General features: G+C 49.6%; 1 protein-coding gene across 7 annotated transcripts in view; it reads left to right on the top strand.

Annotated features, from left to right (window-relative positions):
* PTPRU (protein tyrosine phosphatase receptor type U) overlaps positions 1–18,519 on the top strand; it is a 79,136-nt gene that overhangs the window by 22,553 nt on the left and 38,064 nt on the right. For all 7 annotated transcript variants that reach the window (XM_014853681.3, XM_014853680.3, XM_044770215.2 and 4 more), the window contains exons 8-14: positions 7,797–8,105; positions 12,128–12,237; positions 12,563–12,764; positions 13,032–13,134; positions 15,748–16,021; positions 16,836–16,872; positions 17,687–17,825. In XM_014853681.3, coding sequence (XP_014709167.3) covers positions 7,797–8,105; positions 12,128–12,237; positions 12,563–12,764; positions 13,032–13,134; positions 15,748–16,021; positions 16,836–16,872; positions 17,687–17,825 — 1,174 coding nt within the window. The remainder of the gene's footprint in view (positions 1–7,796; positions 8,106–12,127; positions 12,238–12,562; positions 12,765–13,031; positions 13,135–15,747; positions 16,022–16,835; positions 16,873–17,686; positions 17,826–18,519) is intronic.

The raw sequence follows: 18,519 nt of genomic DNA, 5'->3' as shown, positions 1-18,519 counted from the left end.
ATTTCCATCAGCAGTGTGTGAGGGTTCCAATTTCTCTACATTCTTGCCAACACTATTATCTGTCTTCTGATTATCACCCTCCTAGTGGGTGTGGAGAGGTATCTCGTTGGTGGTTTTGATTTGCATTTCCCTGATGGTGAATGATATTGAGCAGTTTTTCATGGGCATATTGGCCATTTATATGTCTTCTCTTTAGAAATGTCTACTTAGATTTTTTCCCATTTTGAGTTGGGTTATTTGTCTTTTTATTATTGAGTTGTAAGAGTGCTTTATATATTCTAGATACCAGACCCTTATCAGATATGTTTGCAAATATTTTCTTCCGTTCTGTGTATTGTCTTTTAATTTTCTTGATGGTGTCCTTTGAAGCACAAAAATTTTTGGTTTTGATTATGTCCGATTTATCTATTTTCTCTTTTGTTCTTTGTACTTTTGATGTCTATCTAAGAAATCATTGCCTCATCCAAAGTCATGAAGATTTATCCCTATTTTTCCCTAAAGGTTTTATAGTTTTAGCTCTTACATTCAGGTCCCTGATCCATTTTGAGTTAATTTTTGTGTGTGGTGTGAAGTAGGGGTCCAACGTCATTCTATTGCACGTGGACGCCAGTTGTCCAGCACCGTTTGTTGAAAAGACTGTTCCTTTCCCGTTGAATTGTCTTGGCACTGAGACTGGCTTCTTTACTCAGCATAATTCTCTGGAGAGTCATCCAAGTTGTTGTGCATATCAACGGTTCGTTCCTTTTTGTTGCTGAGTAATATTCCATGGTGTGGATATACCACAGTTTAACTGTTCACATGTCGAAGGACATCTGGACTCGTTCCAGTTTTTGCATATACATAAACTTTCATTTCTCTGGGATAAATGCTCAAGGGTACACCTGGTGGGTTGTACGGTAATTGCATAATTAATAAAACTGCCAGAGTGGCTGCATTGTGTTACATTCTCACCAGCAGTGTATGAGTGATCCAGTTTTCTGCATCCTTGCCAGCATTTGGTGTTGTCATTATTTTTCGCTTTCAGCCCTGCTGAGAGGTGTGTAGTGACACCCATCTTGGTCTTAATTTGCATTTCTTTAATGCCTGGTGATGCTGAACATCTTTTTCATGTGCTATTTGCCATCTGTATATCATCTTTGGTGACTTGTTCATGTCTTTGCCGATTTTCTAATTGGATTGTTTATGTTTTACTGTTGGATTTTGAGAGTTCCTTACACATTCTAGATACTAGTTCTTTGCTGGATGTGTAGTTTGTAAACATTTTCTCCCAGCTTTTAGCCTGTCTTTTCATCCTCTTCACTTGAGCTTTCACAGAGCAACCATTTTTAATTTTGATGAGGGCCAGTTTATCAAAATTTCCTTTCATGAATTGTGCTTTTGGTGTCAAGTTTAAGAACTTCTTGCCTAGCCCTAGATTCCTCAGATTTTTTTCCCCTGTTTTTTTCTAAAAGTGTTATAGTTTTACATTTTACATCTAAGTCCATGATTCATGATCCACTCTGAGTTAATTTTTGGATAAGGTACAAGGTTTAGGTTGAGGTTTATTTATTTTTTGCCAATCAATATTCTTAAGTGTTTTTAAAAGCCGATCTGGGAACCATCTAAAATTCAGTTTAATGTTGCATTTGGGGAGGCTGTTGGGTCTTGGGTCCCAGTGTTCCAGTGGGAATTACTTTCTAGCTAAGGGATCTGGGTCAAGTTACTTAACCTCTTAGGGCTTTAGTCCTCTTGTGTTATAAAATGGGAATAATAATGGTCTTTAGTCTACAGGGTTAGCATGAAGATTCATTCAACAAACGTTTATCGAGTGCCTGTTATGTGTCAGGTACTATTGTAGTTGCTAGGGATGCAGGGCTGCGACCAAGACAGACAAAGGCCTCTAGCATGTGAATTCCTCACGTAGGAACTCTGCATGGAACTCACATTCTGATGGTAGGAACAGACGGTAAATAAGTAAACAAGTCAAACATATAGGTTGTCAGATGATGGTAAGCGCTGTGAAGAATAAAGCAGGGAGGGGATGTGGGGAGTGGGGGTAGGAGGATTGTTATTTTAAAAAGGCTCAAGGGACTGTTTTTCTGAGCAGGTGGCATTTGAGTAGAGACCTGAAAGAGGTGGGGGAGTGAGCCATGCAGGAGGCTGGAGGAAGGAGCGTTCCAGGCAGATGGAACAGCGGGCTCAGAGGCCTGGAGGCTGGAGCCTGCTTGGCATGTGTGAGGAGCAGCAAGGAGACCAGTGTACCTGTGATCCGGTGACTGAGGGAGAGATGGCAGGAGGAGAGGTCAGATTCTTGCTCGGGGTGTGGGACTCAGAGCCATTTCACGCTGAGTGAGCTAGGGAGCCCTTGCGGGGTTTGGAGAGTTGGAGAGCAGGACTGACATCTCTTCCTATATTTAAAAGGATGACTTTGGTCCTTTTGTGGAGCACAGACTCGAGGAGGGCAAAGGGACCAGAGGAGAGACCAGTGCGGAAGCTGCTCCCACAATCCAGCTGAGAGCTGGTGGAGGCTGGCAGCTGGGAGGAAGTGGTGGAGGTGGTGAAAAGTGGTTAGATTCGGGGTTTACTTTGAAAGTAGAGCTAACTGCGTTTGCTGATGCATTGGATTTGCAGTGAGAGAGAGGGAAATAGAGAGAAGTCAGGGTGGCTCCAAGATGTTTTGCTTGAGCAGCTGGAAGGATGGAGTTGTCATTTACTGCAAAGGAGCAGACTGCAGGAGGAGCAGGTGTGACGGGGTGTCGTAGATCAGGAGCTCTGTGCTGGGAACGTTGACTTTGAGATGCCTATTACACGTTCAAGTGGAGGTATCCATCAGGCGGGTGGATTTACGAGTGTGGAGTTCAGGGAAGAGGCTCGGGCTGCTGATATAAATTTGAAAGTCGTCAGTATAGACGTGGTGTAGGAGGTGTTTAAAGCCGTGAGACTGGATGAGATCTTTACGCTGGTGGTTCTCAACCCGCGGGTGAATTTGTCTCCCAGGAGACATTTGCGGTGTCTGGAGACATATTGGTTGTCACAACTGGGGGTGGGCTGCTAATAGCATCTAAAGGGTAGAGGAGGCCAGGGAAGCTGCTAAACATCCTACGATGTACAAAGAGCCCCCCAAACAGAATTCTCTAGTCCAAAACGTCAGTAATGCCGCAGTTGAGAACCCCTGATTTAGTCCTTAGATTTTAGGGACTAAGTGTAGATGGAAAAGAGGGGAGTTGTGAATCCCCAACCCTGGGCCACTCCAGTGTTTGGTGGTCAGTACAGGTCCTTGCGTGTGACTGTTTGAAGTGCACGTGAAGTAAGGTGCCTGACACACAGTGAGTACTCAGTAAGTGACAACTGTCATTATCATGGTGTTTTTAACTCTTCAAAGCCAGTTCTGGTCAGGTACTTAGAATAAAAGAAATCGGAGCTAGGGGTCCATAGAGAATCTCTAGTCTACTCTCCTTAGCGTACAGATGGGGGAACTGAAACCCAGAGAGGGGAAGGCACTGGCCTGGGATCATACAGTGGGTTAAGATCCCAGGTTTCATGGTGACAGCTGTCAATTGTTCCCATTTTATAGATGAGGAAACTGAGATTTAGAGATACAGTCCCTTGCCCAAATCTGCACAGTGAGTCCATGGCAGAGCCAGAACCAAAGGTTGAATGTCTCGATTTCCAATCCAGTGTTTGAAACAGCAGCAGCAGCTGCCGTCATGGGCTGAGTGCCGCTTTGTGCCAGGCCTGCTAAACACTTAACGTAGGCCGGCCAGGACAGAAGCTGGAGCAGGGACCAGGCAGACAGGACCCAAACACCGTCTCCTGCCCCTCTTAATTACATGCTTCTTTTCGTTGACATCACCACCCCCTCCTTGCTTAGATGCCTGGGCCAGTGGTTGTTTTGCTGGTGGCCAGCTGTGTTGTCATCTTCTCTGTCCCCATAGCTTCCCTCCCACAATATTATTTACTGTAAAAACAATACTGTAACATCAGTAAAAGGCATTTTTAAAAAGTCTCTCTAAATCCCACAATCCTAGCCCAACAGCTGTTTTAATTTTTCCCCCTTCTTCAAATCTCTGCCCCTGTGCCAACAGTACACATTTTTACACCCTCGTCACCGGGATGTAGAAAGCATTCTGTATTCTGCTTCCTTTGCTTGGTGGTGTTACACGTGTTATGTTGTTTGTAATTATTTTTAGTGGCTATAGAAGTCCATGGAGTGTCTCCATGTTGCTGGACTTTCTGTTTCTAGATTCCTGTTACAGTCATGCGTCGCTTAACGACGGGGCCACGTGCTGAGACATGCGTCATTAGGCGGTTGCATCGTTGTGTGAACATCACAGAGTGCACTTACACAAGCCTAGATGGTATGGCCTTGTACACTCCTAAGCTGTAAGGTGCTAACCTTATGAGACCACCATCGTGTATTTGGTCCGCTGTTGACCTAAATGTTGTTTTGCTGCACGTGGCTGTGTTATAAGTAATACTGCATTGAAAAACTTAGTGCTTACAGTGCTTTTATCCTCTTGAGTTATTTCTTTAAGAGAAATAGTCAGGAGTGATTTAAGAAGGGACTTTGACATCTATTGCTTTAAAAAATGGTTGTACTAATTTATGCTGCTACCAGTATCTTACCTTAGTGTGCACATATTCATTCATTCATTAATTACCATAAGCTAGGCCTTCGACTCACAACATCTCAGACAACTCTCCCACTTGTTCAAAGTAGGTGTTATTGTCTCCATTTTTCAGTTGAGGAACTTGACGTTCAAAGAGGGGAAGTCACTTAGCTGAAGTCATAGAACTAATGAGAGAGGTTGAGATAGGGTTTAAATGTTGAGCACCCGCCCGCTTCAAAGCCCCTTCCCAGAAACGGTTGATGTTTCAGGGTTATTGCATCCTCGTTAGCATTGTTAAAATCAACACATTTTGGCCTACTTTAATCGATCTTAACTGTTAGCCTCCTTGTTTTAATGTGCACTTTGACCTTTGACCTCTGAGTAGCCTGCAGCCCTATGGAATTTAGAGGGATGGGGCTTTGAGATCCCCAGGTTCTGTTTTTCCAGCGTGTGCTGGCAGCTGAAGAGAGCGTGTCTGGGCACCAGATGGTTTCTGGAAACACAGAGAGACTCATGAATTCACACCCCTCAATCAACCTATTGGTCTAGAGTCAACAAACTCTTTGGGCCCCAGGATCTGCCCAGATTTGATCAGGGTGGAGAGGGAAGAGAAAAACGAGCTTTCTTTTCAAAGGCCCCTCCGTCTAGCGAGGTAGATGGGGGCCAACCCAGCTCATGGAGAAGGAGACACCCAGCATGAGGGTGGAAGTTTCATCCTCCAACTTAGAGGTTGCCATCTTGTGCCCTGCCAAGTGGTTTTCAAAAACCTGAGTAGGTTGCCAGTATTTAAAAATTTGGAGATGTCACACAAAAATCTGAATATCTGGCTTCTTTTAAAAAATGGGAGGATCTGGCAACCCTGAGCCTGTAGTCCTGCAGGGCAGCATCGCCTGGAGCTGAGTAGCAGCTGCCCCTTTTGGATGGGACACTTACTGTCCTGTTTGTCATAGTCCTGACCCAGCCTGTGTCACCAGGTTACATGTACCTTTCCATGCCCTTCTCGAAATGCTGCAGGAGGACCAAGGAAGCAGCGTGCTTTGGCCAAGCCTGGAAGGATGGAAAGGAATATGGGGCAGGTGTTCCGGGGGTAGGGAAGATGTGAGCAGAGCTGCAGGGAACTGAGACCTGCTTTCACTGGTGCAGATAGAGCAGTGGTCCTTTGGTTCCCATGGACACCTTGGGACAGTACACTTGGGGCAGCCAGGACCAGAGCCGGAAGGTCAGGGAATGAAACAAGGACCTCTGAACAAGATGGCAGGGCGAGCACACACAAAATCCGCCCCGTCCGCTCCAAACAGATTGGAATGATGGGTTAAAATAAAACTACATAGGAAAACATTCCTCTGCGGGCCAGGAATGTGAGAGAAAACATAAGTGCAGTAAGTGGGCTTGCAGCCAGCAGCCCTCGGGTTGCAGTAGCTGTGGGAGCCAGCCCTTTAATGTCCTTGTCGGATGGGAATCAGGTCTGCCTTGTTTGTGGGGAGAAGGGAGCCAGACTCTGTAAGAAGTCAGGAGGTGGGCCTTGTTCCTAGCAGGAAATATCTCTTTGGTGGCCAGATACATGACTGGAGAATGCCACTTGCCCGTGGCCCAGGGAAGAAAGGAGCGCTCTTGGGCGGAAACAGAACCTTGTGTTGTGCTGTACTTGGGGCCAGCATCTAAAGCTGTGGTACCCATAAACTCCGGAGTAAAGAGCAGCCTGGGCTGATGTTTCCCTTTGCATCTTCTTTGTAAAGAGCATCCTGAGCAAAGTAATCAGATAAGAAAGGATAATGGGGTCATACTTAATCATCTTCAGAGGCGAAGCTGTCTCACCTGGTCATTAAGGCGTGTTCCGAGATCCTCTGACTGGGGATGCTTTGCAGGTGTTCACAGAACTCAAGGGTGATAAAACTGCATTCACAGAGTCAGGGTGCAAGAGTGAAAAGGGTTGTTAGTCATCGTGGCTTCTTCCATCATTTCATAGATGAGGAAATTGAGGCCCAGAGATTAAGATCACACAGCTGGTCAATGCAGATGCAGGACTGGGGGCTGAGCCCCTCGGCTCCAGCCTGGCTTTGCTTCAGAAGCCTCAGTTTCTTTGCTTGTAAAATGGGGATAACTTTCTGGCCCCATGGGATCATCAAGAAGCTGTAAGGCACAGTTATAGACTCCTCCCTCGTGTTGGGGTAGCTGTCTCTCCTAAGGCATTGTGTGATTTTTTTTTTTTTTTTGACAGTGAATTCCTTATGGGGAGGCAGGGTAGTGGTGTTTAAGACTATGGATTCTGGAGCCAGCCTGTCCAGGTTTGGATCCAAGTGTCATCACTTACTGTCTGTGTGACTGTGGGCAAGTTACTTAATCTTTCTGTGTCTCCATTTCCACATATGATAGGGCTAATAATAGCACCTGTCTATTGGATTTCAGAGAGGATTAAATGAGATAAGGCATTTTAAAGCCTCTAGAGCAATGCCGGCCACATACAGAGCCCCCAATAAATGTTAAGGGCCATTATTATTATTATCCTGATAATAACAGATTGTATTTCCCTTTTTGCTTTGGCAGTCAGGGAACTCACCACTCAATTTGAACCTTAGCTTTAGACCGCATAGGACCTAATGGCATGCATTTCTGTTTCCCTAACGTTCTCTGCCTTTATTTAACTATTTGGCTCTCATTTCCCCCATCAGCTTGATTTCTATATTTTATTGTTTCATATATTTTACTATAAGCTGTTTTAGAGCAAGTTTGGAATTAATAAATTAAGAAAAATGTGGCCATTTGATTCAGACTGTCCTGATGTTCTCCAGGATGATCTTGAAATAGGAGGTAGACTGTGTTATTAAAAATATCATCGCCAGCATTTTTGAGGCCTGTTCGTATTAGCCGTTCTCGCACATGCTTTGCACACATTCCCTTAAACCTCATAACTCTCCTGTGAGGTAGGGCCTGTTGTCCCATTTTGCAGTTGAGGAAACTAAGGCTCAGAGAGGTACAGAAACTCAGCCAGTGGTTGCCAGCTGCAAGCGATTGAGCCAGGATTCAGATGTGGCCCCGCCTGTCTCCAAAACACAGACTTTTACTCCCTGTTCCATGTTCTAGGGTGTCCCTTGAGCTCTTGGGGGCAAAGGAGGGATGGTTTCAGTCGGCCAACTGATGTTTTCTCTCCTGTCCCCCTTCTCTTCCCAATTTCTCTGCCTTCTTCTCTCTGCTGCCTGGGTTCTCTAGAGCCCATGAGGGCCCCCAAAGGCCTGGCGTTTGCCGAGATCCAGGCCCGCCAGTTGACCCTGCAGTGGGAACCGCTGGGCTACAACGTGACACGTTGCCACACCTACACTGTGTCCCTGTGCTACCACTACACCCTGGGCAGCAGCCACAACCAGACCTTCCGGGAGTGCGTGAAGATGGAGCGGGGTGTCAGCCGCTACGCCATCAAGAACCTGCTGCCTTACCGGAATGTCCACGTGCGGCTCGTCCTCACTAACCCCGAGGGGCGCAAGGAGGGCAAGGAGGTCACCTTCCAGACGGACGAGGATGGTAAGGGTCCGCCCCCCGATCCCCAGGGCCCTCAGTGCCCCCACACTCACCCCGTGTCCGAGACTGAAAGTTTTTGCTTAGGATTAAACTAACTGTGTAACAACAATGTAATGACGGCTAATGTTTATTCTCTGCAAGACTTTGGGTTAGATTGGCATAGTTTCTTCCTTAAATGTTTGGAGGAATTCAGCGGTGAAGCCATTTGGGCCCGGGGTTTTCTTTGTGGCAGTGTTTTCTAATAATAGTTTTACTTCTTAAAATAGATGTTAGAATATTCAGATCTTCTACTCTTCTATCAGTTTTGGTGTACCATGTTTTTAAGGGATTTATTCATTTCACCTAAATTGTCAAGTTTCTTGACATAAATTTGGTTATTATATTCTCTGGTTATATTTATTTAATATCTGTAGGATCTATGGCGATATCCCCTTTTTCATTCCTGATATTGATAATTTGTGCCTTCTCTCTGTTTTCTTGTTCATTCTTGCTAGGGATGTATAAATTTTATTAATCTTTCTAAAGAGCCAACTTTTGGGCTGAGTTGATTTTCTTTGTTGTATATTTATTTTCCATTCTTTATTTCCTTTTTTGTACTTTCTTTGGATTTGATCAGCTGTTCTTCTAGCTTTTTGAGATGGGAACTTATTAGATCATTGATTTTGTGCCTTTATTTCCTATTTATGCATTTAAAGCTATAAATTTCCCTCTAAGCCACACTTTAGCTGCATCCCACGAGTTTTGATATGTTCTATCTTCATTATCGTTAAGTTCAAAATATTTTATACTTTTGTTTTGACTTCTTCTTTGACCCAAGAGTTATTTAGAATTATGTTGCTTAATTTCTAAGTAATTGAAACTTTTCTAATTATCTTTTTGTTACTAATATCTAGCTTAATTCTGCTGTGGTCAGAGTGCATATTCTAATTTTGGTCTTTTGAAATTTTGTCCTTGCTTTATAGCCCAGCATATGGTTAAATTTTGGTAAATATTCCATGTATACTTGAAAAAAAAATGTCATTGGATGCAGTGTTCTACTTATGTCACACTAATACTTTTTAAGCACTTACTACACGTCAAGCACTATTCTGAATGCTTTTCATATATTAACGTATATAATCCCCATGACAACCCTGTGTGGTAGGTGACTGTTACTATCCCCATTTTACAGATGAGGTCACATAGTTAGTAGATAGGTGGCAGAGCTGTTCGTAGATAGGTGGCAGAGCTGGGTTTCAAACCTAGCCGTCTGCTTCAGAGAATTCATTGTTTTTTTTGTTTTTGTTTTTGTTTGGTGAGGAGGATTGGCCCTGAACTAACATCTGTTGCCAGTCTTCCTCTTTTTGCTTGAGGAAGATTGTTGCTGAGCTAATATCCACGCTAGTCTTCCTCTATTTTGTATGTGGGATGCCTCCACAGCATGGCTTGATTAGCGGTGTGTAGGTCTGTGCCCAGGATCCAAACCCATGAACCTGGGCTGCCGAAGCAGAGCGTGGGAACTTAACCGCTCTGCTACCTGGCAAGCCCCCAGAGTTTTCACTCTTAACAGCTATGCTCTAATGGCAGCACAGGTCCAAAGCCTTCCCCCAGATTCCTCAAATTCCCAGGTACCCTAAGCTCCTTGGTTGATGGTTTTTTGGCTTCTCCACACGTGCAGTTTTCTGTTTTGCACAGCAGTGGCTCAGACACAAAATTTACCTCCTTCTGTGATTTCATAAAACCCCACTCACTCTGGGCAGCGTGCATGGCCTATGCCCTGTGCTGATGCACTGAGGATTTGCTGGGGGTGGCAGTGAGGACTGGAGGGGTTTACCCTGAAGCACTGAAAATGTAGAGAAGGTAAAACATAACTTTTTTCCTTCTACCCACCTTAGTTTCATTGGCTGGGGCCGGATAAATTAGACTTAGAAAAGAGAGATTAACAGGAGAAGCACAAACAGGAATTTGCTATGATGTGCATTGCACATACACATGGTAATCCTCAGTGATGAGTAACTCAAAGGGGTGGTTAGAATTTGGGCTTATATAGCATCTTAACAAAGGAACCATGAATCTTTAGAGAAGTGACAAGACAAAGAAAAAGGTCTGCGATTCTAGGGGCGGCAAATTATTCAAAGGCAAACACATGGGGGAAACAAATGGGCTAGTTAGTAAAAGTTATGTAGATTCTTCTGGGCCAAGAAGGGTCCAGAGTTGTCTCAGTGATTAACTTCTTTCCTTCCTGTAGAGAGGGGAGGGGGCACCTTTGCAAATTTATGTCCTGCTTTTAGGCAGATGGGGGAGGGCAGAGAATTTTCCTTGTATCTGCTTCTTCTCAGTTCAGCTCAAAATAATCCTTATGCCAAAATTGTATGTTGTGGGGCAGCATAGTCTGCTCCCCTTCACAGACAACCTCAAGGTCAACATCAGATGACCCCATTCATAAAGTCTGTTGATGTTGATGTCCCCCCCACTCCCAGGTGTGCTTGTGGCTGCGTCATCCACTCTGACCAGGCCTCACTTGGCCTGCTTGGCCTTCTCTCTTCTTTCTCTGCCCCTCTCCTCCTTCCTTCCAATAGCTGCTTATTATTTAATGTTTTTTACTTTTAATCAAAATAGTGTAATACTAAGAGGAAGTGCACTTATCAATTAAATGGCCAGCTCAGTGAATTCTCAGACTGGACACATCAGGATAACCCACACCTAGACGAAGAACAGCAATTCCAGCTGCCCAGAAGGCCGGCTTTCTATACCCTCCCACTCACAACCTCCCAGGGGCAACCATTATCCTGACCTATAATGCCAGAGATTAATTTCTGCTTGGTTTTGAACTTTATATCAATGGAATCATACAGCATGTATTCTTTTTATGACTGGCTTCTTTCTCCCAACTTTATGCTTGAGAGAGTCAGCTGTGTTGTGTGTGCGGTTCTAGAGAATTCATTCTCATTACTGAATAGTCCATTATGTGAATATGCCAAATTTATTTATCCTATTTACTGTTGTTGGGCTTTTGGGTTGTTTCCAGTTTTCAGCGACTTTAAATTGTGCTGCAAAGAAAATCCCTGTAGATTATTATTATTATTTCTTTTGGTAGACATACACACTTCCGATGGGTTTATACCTAGGAGCAGAATGGCTAGGTTTTAGGATATGGGTTCAGAATAAGTGGATATATCCAGACAGTTTTCCCAAGTGCTTGTATCAATTTACACCCCCACTAGCAGTGTGTGAAAATTTCAGGTGCTAATTGCCTTTTGCATTTGATCATTTTGGTGGGTGGATAGTGGTGTTGCCTTGTTCACTGTTTTAACACAGAGCCCTTTAGCTTTCACTGATTGTTATTTGGTTTCTGCTTTCCCCTGCCTCAGGATTTTAGCATCCCCACAATGGTTTATCAAGGTGTTTTCCCAAATAAAGACCGTTCTCTTCCTAGAAGAAATTCCTTGTGCCTGCTGTTAGGGTGATACATTCAAACCAAACCAAACCAAACCAACCTGAAAGGGTCATGCTAAAATGCTAACAGTACTTATCTCTGGGGAATGGATTGCAGGGGCCATTAGTTTACTCTATGCTCATTTTGATTTTCTACATTGAACATATTGTTTGTGTAATTAAACATTTTTACACAAGAAAACATCTCCACCCATAATCCTGCCACTCTAATGCAATTGTTTTCATTTCTCTGGCAAATGTCTGTATTTTCTGAAAACCACTCAACTGGAACAAAATGGGAGCGTTCAGACGTTCTTCTCTGCCAGAGGAAACCTGCACAGGAACGAAAATGCCAGCCACCCTTTTAGAGTAATCAGGTTGAACCATGTGAAATTGCTGATATTTGCCTTTGGCCTTTATGTACATCATATCTTTTAATTCTGGTGAGGGAGGGGTTATTATCATCCCATTTCACAGATAAAGAAATCGAGGCTCAGAGAGGTTGCGTATTCCATGCGCACCAGCTAGGAAATGGCAAGGCTGGAATCTGAACCCGGGTGTCAGGCTCCAGAACCTGCTTTCCAGTGCCCTATGCGGCCTTTCCCTCGCAGTGCCTGGCGGGATTGCGGCGGAGTCCCTGACCTTCACTCCACTGGAGGACATGATCTTCCTCAAGTGGGAGGAGCCCCAGGAACCCAATGGCCTCATCACTCAGTATGAGGTGGGTTTGGACCCTATTACAGTGGGGGCCCCTGGTGTGAACGCACAGCTTGGAGAGGGAGGTATGTTGGGGGGACAGAGGTGATCGTTAAGGTTCAGCTCTGTCCAGGTCTGTGTCCTGTGGGCTATGGGGACAGGGGCCCTGAAGGCAGGAGAGAGAGGCCAAGGTGCCCAGCGGCCTGGGCTAACGGGCATCCTTCATCCCACTGAGTCTTCCCTTTGCCCAGCAAATCCTTGCTCACCTGCACCTTGATGAGTGGGAGGCTATGGGCCCAGTGGTGCCCTACCCATCCCTGTGCCCGCCTACCTGCCCATCCTGCCCCCAGATCAGCTACCAGAGCATCGAGTCATCAGACCCTGCGGTGAATGTGCCGGGCCCACGACGTACCATCTCCAAGCTCCGCAACGAGACCTACCACGTCTTCTCCAACCTGCACCCAGGCACCACCTACCTGTTCTCCGTGCGGGCCCGCACCAGCAAGGGCTTTGGCCAGGCGGCACTCACTGAGATCACCACCAACATCTCAGGTGAGCCCTGCCCGACCCCGGCCCGGCCCCTCTGCAGGAGGCCCCGAATCCCAGGGCTCCGTGGGCAGAGGGGCGTGGGAGCATCCTGGGATGGTTATAGCGGGCCCCTGCTGAGATGAATGTACCATTCAGGGGCTGAGGTCAGAGGGAGCAAGGAGAATAAGGCTGAAGGGGAGAGATGTGAGGACAGAGTCAAGGAGGCTGGAGGCCTGGCCTTCCTGGTCCAGTGGCCAGGCTCCATGCTAATGTCCCTGTCCCCTTCCCCAGCTCCCAGCTTTGATTATGCCGACATGCCGTCGCCCCTGGGCGAGTCTGAGAACACCATCACCGTGCTGCTGAGGCCGGCACAGGGCCGCGGCGCGCCCATCAGGTGGGAAAGGCTGGATGGAGGGGTGGGAGGTCAGGGCTGCAGGGACGAGGCCCCTCCTCTGACCCAGAGCCCCCTACCCAGGCCAGCTCACCCTAGTCCTCCTGCAGTCTCCCACTCAGGGCTCAGAGTGTCCGGAGGAGGACGTTCTGTGATCCTGGGCAGGCAGAAGCCTTGCAGTCACTCCCCTCTGAGGCCATGGGTATCTGGTGGTGACTGTCATGAGATCTCTGCACAGTGTCCAGTCTGGAGAGGTGACTGTCCAGGCCTCTCCAGAGGGCCTTCCCTCAGACCCCTGCGAGAAGTGAAACTCTGGGGACCTTATTTCTTCCCAGCTTTGTCCCTGGAGGGTCTTGCCCAGGGAGACACAGGGATGGGCTTTCTAGAAGGCAAGGGCAGCCAGCCAAATAGGGCCATCTTTCTGGAGTGGCCAAGAGCTTGGTTTCTCCACTTCCTTCTCTCCAGAGGAAGCTGGGGATGCTGATGCCACGGTGGCTGCCTCTGCTGGGGAGAAGGTGCTGGAGACAAGATGGGTTGCCTGTGTGTGTGTGATAAAGACGTGTGTGTGCAGTGTGTGGTGTGGAAGTGTGAGTGTCTGTGTGAGAGAGTTGTGGTGGTAAGTCTGAGGGTGTGTGAGAGGTCTGTGTAGGATAGGAGCTCGTGTGTACGTATGAGAGAGAGGGGTGAGAGTGTTTGTGGGGTACATGCGAGTGTGTGCACATACTGTCAGTCAGACACCGTGCTAGAGACCTTACCTGCACGAGCTCTTTTATCCTCGGGGCAGCCTGTGGAGTGGGTGCCACTACCTTTATTTCACACTTCAGGCAACAGGCCCAGAGAGCCTAAGTAACTTGCCCTGAAGGCCCCCAGCGGGGGAGCAATAGAGCTGGGTGTTGGAACCCAGGTCTGTCTGCGAAGGCTGTACCTTTTCTTGAAGTCCCAGAACCTCCCTGGCCCTCGGTTCACCCCTCCTTTCACAAAGGTGCATGCACTGGGAGAGGGGGACAGCCTGTGTCTGGGCACAGGAACGTTCTACTAAGTCCCTGCCCCAAGAAGGTCGAGGGTTCCCCAGGTTCCCTGGACACCCCTCACTTCCCCACTCCCCAACCTCTACTCTTTCCTGCTTTGCCTTCCCTGATTTTCCACTGTCTGTCCTGCACTGATTCCCAGACCCTCCAGGAGACCCGGGAGAAAGCCAGAGTGTCTGAGGGGCAGTTTGCATTTTCCAGGTGCCTCCGGGCCCTGGTGCAGCTGAATCTGGGAGGAGTTGGAAACTTAGCAGTACCTTCTCCTTTCCTTGTCCTGTTGAGGGGTCTTGTGGGCAGGCCTGGTCAGCGTCCCTCAGGCAGGGGTAGGCGGGTGGAACATGGTGAGAGTGGAGAGACATGATGGCTGTGCAACCTTGGGCATGTCCTTCACCTCTCTGAGCTCCTTTTCCTTATCTGCATGATTGGGATCATCCCAGATCAACATGTGCTTTGCTCACCGCTAGTGTTGATTATTATCCTCTCCTCGTGGGACTTGGGGCTGAGAGAGGCCTGACCTCAGCCTGGGAAATGGAGGCTGAGCAGGGCCTGGGCTGGTGTTTGTAACGTGCTTGTGACAGAGAACAAACTCTGTTCTCTGGCTCAAATCTCGGGGTGCTGGGGTGATTCCCCTACAACTTGTGAGCTCTAAAGAAACAGCTGGAGAGCAAGGAAAAGGCATTTCTGCTTCCTAGAGCGCAGGCTGTCAGTGCGGGGCGTCCCATGCCAAGACGTGGTGGAGGCTCTGACTGGAAATATTGAAATTTGTCAGCTTCATTTATTTACTCTCCGCTTTGTTCCACAGAGGATTTGGAGGAGCTCACAGCAAAAGGTCATTCAGTAAAGTGAGAATAATAAATAGAAACACACAAGTCAAAACCAGGAGACACAAATTGGAGGCAAGACAGACCAGGGCACACACCTCAGCCGTCAGGACCAGGAGATGCCGGGCTCAGGGCTGCAGACTCGAGGCTGCCCCGGGTTGGGCGGGATGTAGGCTGAGTGTCCTTGTTGCTTCCTCAGTTGCTGTCTCCCCATGGAGGGTGGTTCCGGGAAGCCTGGATCCCCAAGTGCTGGCACAGGGCCCATTGTCTGAGCTCAGTCAACGCTTTCTGAGTGAATGAATGCCTCGAGTCTAACTCAAGTTCACTGAGGCCCAGAGGGAGCTGTGGATACCAGGGTGGAGCCCGAGGCTTCGGGATCCTGGGTCCTGTGGCTTTGGGATCCCAGGTCCTGTGGCAGGCTCAGGAGGACTCACTGAGGAGCCTGGGTGGGGCTTTAGGGCTTGGTGCCATTGAGCAGGGCCTGCATTCTTTCAGCTTAGTCACAGTGGTGACAGCTGACAGGCACTGGCTGCTTCCTGACCTTGCCTCCTTCCTCTCATCCACCCATGGAACGGTCCTCTGGTCACTCCCATTTTCAGAGAAGGAAACTGAGGCCTGAGGAGGTTAAGTGACTTGCCCAGCTAGTAACAGGCAGAGCCGAGATTAGCCCCAAGCTGGGCCCGATCCCAAGGCCCATGCCCTTAGCCACCAGATGCCTCTCCCGTTCTCTGGCCCCGTGTTCACTGCCCTCTCCCCTCCCGGTCCAGTGTGTACCAGGTGATTGTGGAGGAGGAGCGACCGCGGAGGCTGCGGCGGGAGCCAGGTGGCCAGGACTGCTTCCCAGTGCCGCTGACCTTCGACGCGGCGCTGGCCCGCGGCCTGGTGCACTACTTTGGCGCCGAACTGGCGGCCAGCAGTCTGCCCGAGGCCATGCCCTTCACCGTGGGTGACAACCAGACCTATCGCGGCTTCTGGAACCCACCGCTTGAGCCCAGGAAGGCCTACCTCATCTACTTCCAGGCAACAAGCCACCTGAAGGGGGTGAGGGACCGGCCAGGGTTGTGGTGGGGGCCGTTGGGGGGCAGGCTGGGGACACCTTGGAGCGGGCCACTATGGAAGAGAGACCTCAGGCCCCGCCCACTTATTGGTACCCACCCTCCCGTAGTCCCGCCCCTCTTGAGTCCCGCCCCCTCTCGTGGCCCCCCGGCCCTCCTCCCCTGTTCCCTGACTCCTCTATTGATTTCCGTCCTCCTATAGCCTCACCTTCCTCCCCTGAGCCCCGCCCTCCTGACCCCAGGCTCCTTCTCTCCAGCGTTACCCACTTCCTGAGCCTATTTTCCCAGACTCCCTTCTAGCCAAGCCCCTGGGCTAGTCCCTGACCGCTGCCTGAGGCCCTGGTCTATCTCAGGCTCCTCTCTCCCCAGAGGGGTCCATCTCAGGTTCCGGCTTTCAGCAGACCATGAGGCCTAGGACCCTCCTCCTCCCCGAAACCCCGCCCTCCTCCAGACTCTACCTCCTCAGAGTTCTCCTTCCCAGGCTTCCCCCTCCTAACCATGCTAACCAGACCCTTAGCCTCATTTCTGATTAGCATGAGCATGAGATGAGCCCCCTTTCTTTTCCTGTTCCCGCCCATCTCATTCCCCTTTCCTAAGGCATTGCCCTATTTGCAGGCCCCTCCCCTCTCGTCCCCTCCCTCTGGTCCCCCCCAGGCCCTCCTGCCGGTTGGGTGTCTTTAGTTACCATCTCCTCCAGACAAGCCCTGACCAGGCCCAAGACACGCTGTCCGAGGTTCCCCCGCCCCGGGGAGGGTCAGGTCTGCTCTTCATTGGTGCTGAAACCCCATCTGTGCCTCCAGGAGACCCGACTGAATTGCATCCGCATTGCCAGGAAGGGTAAGTCCCGCAGGCTTCAGCCCCAGTAGCGGGTTTCTCACCTGCTGGGCTCCGGGGAGGTGGACCCTGAGGACCCGTGGCTGTGGGAACAGAGGAGGCTGGTCCTACAGGCCTGGGGTCCGGAAGGGTTTCCCTTCTTGGCCCCCATACGCCCCACCTCAAGGGCTCCTTCTCCCAGATCCAACAGCGGGGCTGCACCCCCTTAACTCCCCACCCACTGTGGTCACAGAAGGGGCCTTGGCAGGGGCCTGGGACAGGCCTGTGGAGAGGGAGCCATTATGATTGGGCCATGGGGGTGATGGGTACTGGGCGATGGTTCTGGGTTCTGTCTGCCCCCTTTCCTATGGTGGGGAAGAAGTGGGGACAGCATGGACCCTGCAGTGTAGGGATTGTCCTTGCTCCCAGACAGGATTGGTTTGCCATGCTGAGGTGCCCTAACCATGCCCTAGGCACATAAGTCTCTTCCCCCATCACTGCTCAGGAGGGCAAGGGGGTTAGTCTGGAGGCCCCAGGCATCCTCTGTCCTGCATCCGCTGAAGGATGGGGAGGATTTGAGATAGTAGAGAGGAGATGGGAGCCATTCCTGATGGGGGACAGTGAAAGTAAAGCCTCTGACAGGAATGCAGAAGGCGTGAAGGATGGTGAGGACATCAATCTGATTGAAAGGCCGGACCTGTGTGAGGACCAGGGGCAGTTGTCTGTGCATGTGTGTTTGTGCAGCCTCATTTGTTCCTTGGGGCTCAGACCCCAGCAGGCAGAGGGTAAGTGGTCCCTATCTCCCCTCTGATCCTTTGTCCTGCTTTGTTCTCTCCAGCTGCCTGTAAGGAAAGCAAGCAGCCCCTGGAGGTGTCCCAGAGATCGGAGGAGATGGGGCTCATTCTGGGCATCTGTGCGGGGGGACTTGCTGTTCTAATCCTCCTCCTGGGGGCCATCATTATCATCATCCGCAAGGGGTGAGTGACGCTGGTGCCCTGGCCCACCTGTGGCTCCTGACCCTCAGAGGCCTGGTGGGCAGAGAGGAGCGGTGGCTGGGAACTGGTAGGGCCAGCCGCCTAGCGGGTGTGTGGAGGGCTGCCAGCCTGGGCATCAGGCCTGTGGATGGACCCAAGCTGGGCGGCGGTGGGAAGCCAGAGACTCTGCAGATGGGGCTGCCCCAGAGCGGCTTGGCTGGGGCCCAGGTCTGCCTGGTGCCTGCTGCCACTATCCAGGGAAGGGCGCTCGGTGCCCGCTGCCAAGGAGCTGTGCTGGAAGTGGGCACCACCCTCCTGTGCCTGCGGGGCTTTTCCAGTGGGGAGGGTGTGGAAGTGACCTGACTTTGAGTCCCCAGCCTCCTGCAGACCTTCTGCCAACCTGTCTGCCCTGCCCTGGGGTGTTGACCCTGACCAGGGGTGGTGGTGCTCACTCCCCTTCAAACCGAGGACCCTGAGTCATGGCTGTTTCCGGGCCCCACCCTCTCTTGGCCTCAGCTTGCCCTGGACCCTGTTACTGTAGGTCCCCTGAGGAGTCCTCCTGGGCCCGTGACTCACAGAAGACCTCCCTCCTGCCCCCACCCTCTCCCAGGCCTCAAAGGTGCAGCTGTGTGTTTACGAGGGATGTGTTGCAGTGGGCGACGTGAATCCCAGTACATCTTAGAATCTAGAACTTCGA

This window comes from Equus asinus, chromosome 5, assembly GCF_041296235.1.
Source record: "Equus asinus isolate D_3611 breed Donkey chromosome 5, EquAss-T2T_v2, whole genome shotgun sequence".
Lineage (NCBI taxonomy): Eukaryota > Metazoa > Chordata > Mammalia > Perissodactyla > Equidae > Equus > Equus asinus.
The sequence above is the reverse complement of the archived record's forward strand: the minus strand, read 5'-3'. Positions and strand labels throughout refer to the sequence as shown.